At 27.8% G+C, this 9,930-nt stretch overlaps 1 protein-coding gene across 1 annotated transcript in view; it reads left to right on the forward strand.

The window, feature by feature from the left end:
• The window catches only part of LOC106461309 (myelin regulatory factor-like), a 30,740-nt gene extending 21,372 nt beyond the window's left edge, over positions 1 to 9,368 (forward strand). Inside the window, exons 11-17 of the mRNA XM_022388179.1 lie at positions 1,647 to 1,729; positions 2,493 to 2,777; positions 3,314 to 3,715; positions 4,583 to 4,751; positions 7,073 to 7,187; positions 7,673 to 7,762; positions 8,995 to 9,368. Coding sequence (XP_022243887.1) covers positions 1,647 to 1,729; positions 2,493 to 2,777; positions 3,314 to 3,715; positions 4,583 to 4,751; positions 7,073 to 7,187; positions 7,673 to 7,762; positions 8,995 to 9,075 — 1,225 coding nt within the window. The 3' untranslated portion in view covers positions 9,076 to 9,368. The remainder of the gene's footprint in view (positions 1 to 1,646; positions 1,730 to 2,492; positions 2,778 to 3,313; positions 3,716 to 4,582; positions 4,752 to 7,072; positions 7,188 to 7,672; positions 7,763 to 8,994) is intronic.
• Positions 9,369 to 9,930: the final 562 nt, after the last annotated feature.

Consider the following 9,930-nt stretch of genomic DNA (forward strand, 5'->3'; position numbering starts at 1 on the left):
ACTTGTGTACCAGTTTAACGTTGAATATTATTTATGATTTTGCATTAATGTTGTTTAACTGGAGACAAGGAGTTATAAACCATTCTTTCCTATACTGTTAAAAACATTTTTCAAAGATCACAAAAACACATACATCCATCATAACATGAATGTGATAAATATTGTTGCTTTTTCATGTATCTTTTTATAGAATGAAGTTACATAACACAGAGTAATCCTGAGGAAAGAAGATCAAAAATTCTTTGCATCCTTTCCTTTTTTCACAGCATGCAGCAGTATTATATGTAACATATTTCTTTTTAAACTGAAATTCACACAAATGAATATTCATAGTAAAATAAAAGTCTGTTCAAGACATCTTTATAATGTTATTTCAGATTTCTTTTAAAGAAGTTACAAAAATGGCAGAGATTTAAGTATTAGAATGACAGTTAATAAAAAAAAATGTTAAAATTTAATAGGTACACGTTTAAGACATTCTTACCACATAGTAAAAGCTCAGAAAGAAATTGATTGTTTTCTAGCTGTTTTCAATATTGATTGCAGCTATAATTGTATCTCAAAAGTTACTATTCCTCCAATTTAAGATTTTACTGTAATAATACCACATTAAGGGTTTTAGTGTAATTATACCAGATTTAGGGTTTTTACTGTAATGTTGCCAAATTTAAAGGTTTTACTGTAGTTGACCAAATTTCAGGTTTTTAATGTAATAATACCAAATTTTGTAAAATGATTGTATCAGTTAAGAAAGACTTTTTTCATGTAAGTTTCAAATTTTTACTTCCTATAATCTTTTTCAAAATATTCACTTTATTTTCAAGTTTCAAAAATATGAACAGTATTCCTTGTGGCGCAAGAAGAATGTCAACATCTTGTTTTTGATAAACCATAATAAAAGTCCAAATTATCTGTTTTAGAAATCTATGTAAAAACATGAAGGTATTTTTGTGTTTACTGACATATCGCTGGCTTTGTAGATGTATTCTTGTATAATGAAATAGTATTACATAGTCATTTGAACTTTCTAATAATGTAAAGATTTATATGAAAAAAAACTATTCCACTGAAGTTTACAAGGTAAAACATTGCTATATTAGAAAGGATAACATTAGTCAAGCTGTTTGTATGAATAGAGTTGAATAATGATTTTAAAACCACTATAACAGATATAACAGATTATTACTGAATGATATGAGATTACTTTTTCATTCATGTGAAGAATAAAATATATAGAAACTTGCTAGGTTTGGTTTAAAATAATAGCCCCTTCTTTGAATCTGTGAAATTATAATAATAATAATAATAAGCTTAACTCGGTTGATAACGTCTGCAGAGTTGTACTTACGTTTTGAAGCTACCAACATAGCCACCTATTGTTAGGGTTGATAGTAGTTTTCAATCTACAGTTGAAGTGAATTGTGTATTATATCTATTTATATTAAACCATATTGTATTTGTTGTTAGTTTGTAAACGTTAATATCATCCCTTATAATAACAGATTATACTATAATGAAATGAGAAAAACAGCCGCATATGTTATTTGACTACCAGATGATTTGTTGTTTCTCTTATGCTTGATATGATTTTATATTATCAATGAACTGAAATACCATTGTTTGAATACCACTACTTACTTTTTCAGGTACAAACACGGAATTCCACAACACAACTATTCTCAGGAAGCAGAAACTTTTCTTTCCTCCATGTTACTTCCTCAATCTAATGGTGATGATATTTAATGTAGTGACATTGTGTTTTTTGTAGCGTTAGTACTTAAACAATTGAAATAAAATGAAAAAAAAAATTAGACTTAAATGCATCATGTAAGTTTTCAATAGTTTCAAGCAGAAACACTTACATGCAGGGCTGGTGTGACATGTCTTGCCTCCCTGTACAAATGCTGACTGTGTTGCCCCCCCCCCCCCTTTGGAAGTAAACATGCCACATCCCCAGTCCTGCTTGAATGGTATAGTTACATCCCTCACATACATCTTATAGTTAGGTGTTTGAAAGATGTATTAGTTCATTTCATAAAGAATGATGGCCTTAAAACAAAAAGTTATAAAAAATCATCAAATTTTATTATCTCTGTCAACATTCTATAGAAAATCTAGTTGCATAGTTTATGTTGATAAAATTAAACAAAAAACTTTAATGTGTATGTCTACTAAAAATTGCTTGTTTATTTTAATGTCAGACAACTTTGTGTAACTCTTGTATTGTGATATCATTGATACAGTATCCAGTTGCATGCATTTGTCTTTTATTCAGCAAATTTACTTAGATGAAATCTAATGATCAAAATTATGTGTTTGATATTTTAAAGATTATTTTGATTATATTGTAGTACTACTGTCATATAATATTTACTTTGTTATTACACTGAAAAGTTTATTTTTGGTGTTGACTGAATTCTACAAAATCTAGATTTGTTAGTTTATTCTTATTGAAAAAAGTATCTTTGAGTAATATAGTACCTTATTTGTAGATGGTTTACAACGTTATTCAGAAAGTAATCTTCTCGATTCCTCTGCACCACAAAACACTCTTAGTAATATACAAAGGTCGACTTCCTCACAAACTGGAGAATCTAACCAAACAAATCGCCTTCCAGTAGGCCTTCCATCAAGCTGTGTCAAAAATAGTTTTATTCCAGCAAACTGTCCACTGGTCTGTTGTGATGTTGAAGCTTGGTTAGAAAAGAAAAGTTATGATTTTACCTTCTTAAAGTCAAATAAAACCACAGATGTTGAACATGAGCCACATGCCATGAGTAAGTTCTTTATAGTCTATACATATAATAAAATCAATAAAGATATTTTAGAGTATAATATTGAGTTTTTCATGCTCTTTAATTCAAAGGTGTTTGTAAGTCATGTGACTAACACTTTACTCAAATTTGTCAGTTATCCTCCATACCACCCACACACCCTATATGTTTACACTTATCATATAGCTAGTACTTGATTATATAATGGTTCTTGATCCATGCACTAAAATCTTGTGAAATGGAAAATGTTTTCTCAACTGACATTCCAGAATTTATTACAAATGCTTCATTATTTATAATTAAGGATTTTAATAAATTATTTAGTATACATGTTTTTCTTAAGATTTTTTGTTGAAACATTACCTATATTTGATATAAAAGTATTTGGATAAGCTAATCAAAAAAAGAATAAAGCACTAAAAGATTCAATTTCTATTTTATTCTAAAATCACCACTTTATAAGAAATATTTGTTTAATATATATAACAGCAAAGATGCAAGTTATAAGCATAGTAAAATTTTATTATACTTATTTCTAGATTTTAGCAACATTTCAGTCTCATCTGGCAGAAATGACCATATGACAATGCCTAGCAGAAGAAAGATGAATGCATCATTCAGACATTCTGACCTAACCTATCAGGGAAAAGTGACCATTGATATTCCAAATATTGCAAATGAGCCAAACTATAATCTTTTAATCTCTCTTGGGAATAGCAGTGCTAAATCAGGTGTTAGGCCTCTTCAACAAACCTCAAACCATACTTACAGCCCTCATGAACTGTCAACAGGTCCAATAAAACTAATTACTGAGCAAAGATTAACAAAGGAAAGAAACTATAAAATTCATCCTATTTTTTTTTATCACCCTTACCATCATTTTCAACAAGAAAATACTACTGAAACAATGAGAATGAACTCTAAACAACTTGGTCATAAACGTAAGTAGTCTTGTAGTATGCTTCAAATATTTTAAAATAATGTGGCCATAAAGTAAAAACTAGTATTTTTATGAGTGACTCAATTGTATAAAAAAAATCATAAGGTAATATAGAATATGAATCAAGTATTTTTTGAACACAGTGAAAATATAGTTTCACAAGACAAACACTACATCATATATCATATACAAATGTATGAAACTTTTTGCATTCCAATTACAAAAAAAAAAGAGAGAAAATATTCTTTTGCTTATAATCTTTAAAGATACATTCCATCTTAACTTATGGTAATGGATTTTTATAACGTGGAACAACTGTAGTAATTAGGACAAAGAAAAAAGGGATTAAGGTATATTCACCATGACAATTTTAGATGGAGTAGAATATTATCCACATATTCAAGTAACATTTTATATATATATTCTTCGAAATTTTATTGATATGTCTGAAATATTTTTATGTATTAAACTTTAGATAAGACACTGGTAAGAATAGAAATATCTAAAACTGTGAACTGTTTTACAATCATCTCTAAGTGTAATCACTATTGAGAACAATAAAACTAAAATCTGTTTGGAAATACAAAAAAAATAGTTTTATAATTATTCTAAAGTAGGAGAAAAGAATTAAGTGGTTAGGTGTTGTGGCCCAAAGAAATAGTTTTATAATTACTGTAAGCTAGGAGAAAAGAATTAAGAGTTTGTTTGGCCCAAACATTGGCCACTTAATTTTTTTTCCCTCTTTACAGAGATTTCAATTGTATATTTTTGTATCTTTATCCTTCATCATACTTTAACTATATTTGTTTGTTGCTAGTATGCATGACCTAGAATATATATTTCAATATTTTTCTATGGTATTCATTAGAAGAGTCATCAAAACTGACAGGTGTTGTAGAATCTCTTAGACTCAAGGAATTGAATACCACAATTGGAGTTGATTACTGTGTCCATCAGTGTACTAGTGGTCCCTGGTATACTTATGATATTCCTGTGTCGCGGTACATGGCCTTGGACTATGTAACCCTACAGTTCAAGTTAGTTTTACTGCTCTATGTATGTCTCTGTTTGTGTGTGTGTGAAGTTTCTAATTTTTTCATCGTGAACAAAATAATAGCGAAAGTACATGGTGTCATTCAGGTAACATGCTATAATCTAGGCTATCAAAGACAAAGATTTATTTAGTGAATCATTTTTACTTGTAAGTTTTGAAGGTGATGCATTTAAAAAACAAAATCTATGATATCACAATTAATGTCAGCTATTAAAATTACAAGTGCCTTATCAAGTCAGTTAGGTTTGGTTACTATGAAAATATAACTATATACTTGGTATTAAAATATTTATACATATTAAAAACACTAGAATTACCAATGGGGGTTCATATTGGCTTTTTACATACGTTTTTTTTAAAGTATTTATGTACCAAATTACTTGTGGATCCATGACTTTATTCATTACAGAGCCCTTAATAACATAAAAGTTAAAAACTTAAAAAAAAAACCTACAATATTGTAATCAATCCCACTAATTACAGCTAAATTCTCCTATTCAGTTTACATAAAAAAAATGTCTGAATTCACCCAATTTTTCAGGTTTTATGCAGTTCTTTAAACTGAATGTGCTAACAGCCAAAAGCATGAAATTACTTAATATAATATACAATAATTAGACTTTACTGGTAATGTATACAGTATAAAACAAGTTGGTAATTTGAGGATTAAGATAATGTATTATTTTGCAAAGTAATTTTGTTAAACATTGTTCAGTAAGTATAAAACATATTAACACGAACCTTTTGCAATATAATTAAATAAAAACCACATACTTTAAGACAGAACTCATAGCATACTCAGTGATAAATTAGTTATACTTCAAAATAATTTATTACTCAAAGTGTTGTACAAATACTTGTTACGGTACACATATTTTAAGCCTTTTTATATTCATTGCAGTTCAGAAAATTTATCAAATACATTCCTATTCGATTAAATTTTGTCCTATTAAATCTCCAACTTTGAAGGATAGAACTTTAATTTAAATATTTTTAAAATATTGAGTGGTTTTAAAGCATGTATAATCTATAAACACAATTTCTAGAGAAATTACTTCAACAGAGAAACTGGGTTAAGACAAAAGTTTATAAAATGATCAGCTAAGCTGTATGTTTATTACAACTATACACAGCAAAACTGTGGAATGAATCAGTAAATAATTTACATATAATGTATGAAACCACATGTATTATTATGTGCCTATAGTAATAACAATAAGTATTGTTGGTCATGACATTTAGAAAGTATATCTGTACAGAAAGAACTATTTTATATATTACTGTTATTTAGTAATCAATGTATACTTCCAAAAATATTTTACTTGATTATTAACAATGGAACTGTCTATTCCCATTGCTAGAATAATACAACCTTAACTTTCCAAATCTTTCAATGTTTATATGTGCTGTTATATTATCAAACATTATTCAAGTACAATGAATATACACACGAAAATATTAAAAAAGCACCTTGATTGAGAAAATTGTTCTATTACTTGTATACTTAACTTAGATTGTTCTATTACTTGTATACTTAACTTAGAATGTTCTATTACTTGTATACTTAACTTAGATTGTTCTATTACTTGTATACTTATGTTAGACTGTTTTATTACTTGTATACTTAACTTAGATTGTTCTATTACTTGTATACTTATGTTAGACTGTTCTATTACTTGTATACTTATGTTACACTGTTTTATTACTTGTATACTTATATTAGACTGTTTTATTACTTGTATACTTAAGTTAGACCATTCTATTACTTGTATACTTAAGTTAGACCATTCTATTACTTGTATACTTAAGTTAGACCATTCTATTACTTGTATACTTAAATTAGACTGTTCTATTACTTCTATATTTAAGTTAGATTGTTTTATTACTTCTATACTTAAGTTAGATTGTTTTATTACTTCTATATTTAAGTTAGATTGTTTTATTACTTCTATACTTAAGTTAGATTGTTTTATTACTTCTATATTTAAGTTAGATTGTTTTATTACTTCTATATTTAAGTTAGATTGTTTTATTACTTCTATATTTAAGTTAGATTGTTTTATTACTTCTATATTTAAGTTAGATTGTTTTATTACTTCTATATTTAAGTTAGATTGTTTCATTACTTCCATATTTAAGTTAGATTGTTTCATTACTTCTATACTTAAGTTAGATTGTTTTATTACTTCTATACTTAAGTTAGATTGTTTTATTACTTCCATATTTAAGTTAGATTGTTTCATTACTTCCATATTTAAGTTAGATTGTTTCATTACTTAACCTTTCCTCTTATTTTTTTTTTAGTTTGACACAGGCTTTTTTCATGGAGATGTGCACCACTGATACGCCACTGGTTCACTGTTCAAGTGTAAAATCTGATCATATTTACTCTCAAAACAAAGAGAAACTCACTTTCTTGGTAATCCTCATTCTCCATTTACACTAAATTCATCTTTCACTGAATTATAGATGATAAAGACAACGGGTTCTTCTTATGTTCCTATTTTAGTATTGTGAATTATTGTCTCATATACTTGTAAAACAAGAAATGTATTTAGTATTAAAGGACTTAAGTCTTCCCATAAAGTCTAAATTTAAATGTTCAATTTTGAAATTTTACTCTTTAATAACTGTTTGTATACTTGCATGGAAAATTACATTATTTGAACAAGAATTAACACTTAAGGAAGCTGTTTAGACTTACACATTAGATAAAAGTTATTAGTGTAAGTCTTGTGAGGAGATGTAAGGTCTTTAAATGAATTGTTGTTAAGCAGCATTTTCTCGGCATTTCTGAAACATACAATAAAACTAGGCAAATTTAATGTGACTTTAAATATAACCTGATTAATAAAATTAAAAACAGTAATTGAAAATCAAACTAATTATTTCATTTACTTCTAGGACAGTAACCCTTCATGGACTCTTCCACTTGGTGTGTATTTCAGAAGCACCTATAGATTTCGTATTCTCACTAGTGGAGTGGATACAAGGGTATGAAATGTTTGATCTATTAAATATTCTTTTAATAAATCCTGCTTTTAGCAATAGGCTTCCACCGTTGCATAACCTATAAACTTAATGTTAATTGTAAATCTTAATTTTGTGGATGGGAAAAAAAAAGACGTATTTAGGGAACCTTACTATTCATTAGCCATAAACAACAACAAATACATTTTGTTTTGAGTTCAAGATAGATATTTTCACAAACTTTTAACCTTTGTGTTATTATAATATAACATTAAACATTCTCTTAACTTATTTTTGTGTCATCAGAAATGACTAACCAGTTGATTGTTTTAGATTTTAATAAAAACAATTCCAACATGTCTTTCACAATGTTTTATATTAAACCAAACTTTTCTGTCATGTTTAAAGCTATAACATTTATATATGTGATAAGCACTAGATTTTATGAGATTATGCTATAAAAGAAAATAACATTTCTCTGACTATTATAAAAACACATTCAAGCATAGTCAAAGTTATTTAATATTGAAATCAGTAAAAAGTTTTAAGTATTTTACTAAGACCTAGTGTCTTTTAATTTCTTAAAGGTAAGATTTATAAAGAAATGTACTTGTAACACTTGACATATTCCTTTCAAAAATAGTTATTCTCCTTGTAGTAATTATTTGTTTCTTCACAAATAACAAAAAATGATATGGATCTATTCTTTTTAACTCACTTGGGTTCTTGTTATGCAAAAAGTATAACAAAAAAGTGCCAAATATCAGTACCTTTAGGTCATGTTGTAAATGCTCTTTGACCACTGAATACTGTTTGACTCGTATTGTTTAGCAGATAGCCTATTTTTTAACTCTACACCTAAATATAATTAAATCCATATGGGTGCTACTTTTGTTACATTAGGTTCACTAAATTCAACATTAGTGTTCAAAGTTTGCAGAAAGGTCGCAGCCATTTTTTTTGTTGCCAAAAATATTCACTTAACTCTCACACTTCCTATAATGGATGTATGTTTTAAAGTTAAGTACTTTTCTAACAGACAGTATAATTGTCAAGTGTTGCTTATACAACAGTTATCAGATGTGGTATTCAAATATTTTTCTCTTTCTATTGAATAGTAATATTATGTTAATATAGATATGTGGAAGATGTAACAGAAACTGGAAATAGCATTAACAAATGGTGTGATTATGTTTATGTGTTTCTATGTCATATACTTATTATAGGTTTACTTAATTTCCTTCATATTTTTCTAGCCCTGCCTTTTACAGAGCAGTGATGCTGGCTTTCTCTTTTTGGAATACAAGTTGAGATTTCAAAGAGATTGTGGAAAGTGATATACCCTCCAATGTGCATTTCTAAAGTGTTCCTTCAGACAGCAAATTAACCCCTTTATATATGAAAGGAACTTATCTTTCATAGTGCTGGAACTCCTGAACTGAATGATATACATATCAAACAGCATATGTGGGGGTTAAAAGCTCCTAATACTGATGCTACATCCTCTTCATTTAAGAGTTATTCCTTTCCATTTGCATTGGAAAATTACAGTTGAAATTATTCCAACCAACCATATGCCCTGGTGGAGATAGTAGACATAACGTAATGTATGTGCAGAATTAGCACAGAATAGAAGAAAAACATTACATGCTGAATTTTAGTTTTAAAACTAAAATTACTCTATTTATCTTTAAAGGTGACTGTAAGTAAAATACATGTTTTTTTATTTAAACTTACATACCTATTCAACAATAAATAACTTCAACAAAAATTTGGTCCCACTGAAGTTTATAATAATATTATATTAAACATGTTGTACAAAATACTTGCTGCTATCTGAAACACGATTAACATTTTGAGCTCTTATACAGATTTGGTGGCAAGTTGTCATGGTTATGGGTTGTAGTTTGTTTATAATTTGTGCACTCCTAGAATTTTCTTGCAAAACTAAAATTACTCTATTTATCTTTAAAGGTGACTGTAAGTAAAATACATGTTTTTTTATTTAAACTTACATACCTATTCAACAATAAATAACTTCAACAAAAATTTGGTCCCACTGAAGTTTATAATAATATTATATTAAACATGTTGTACAAAATACTTGCTGCTATCTGAAACACGATTAACATTTTGAGCTCTTATACAGATTTGGTGGCAAGTTGTCATGGTTATGGGTTGTAGTTTGTTTA

Source organism: Limulus polyphemus, unplaced genomic scaffold, assembly GCF_000517525.1.
Source record: "Limulus polyphemus unplaced genomic scaffold, Limulus_polyphemus-2.1.2 Scaffold931, whole genome shotgun sequence".
Lineage (NCBI taxonomy): Eukaryota > Metazoa > Arthropoda > Merostomata > Xiphosura > Limulidae > Limulus > Limulus polyphemus.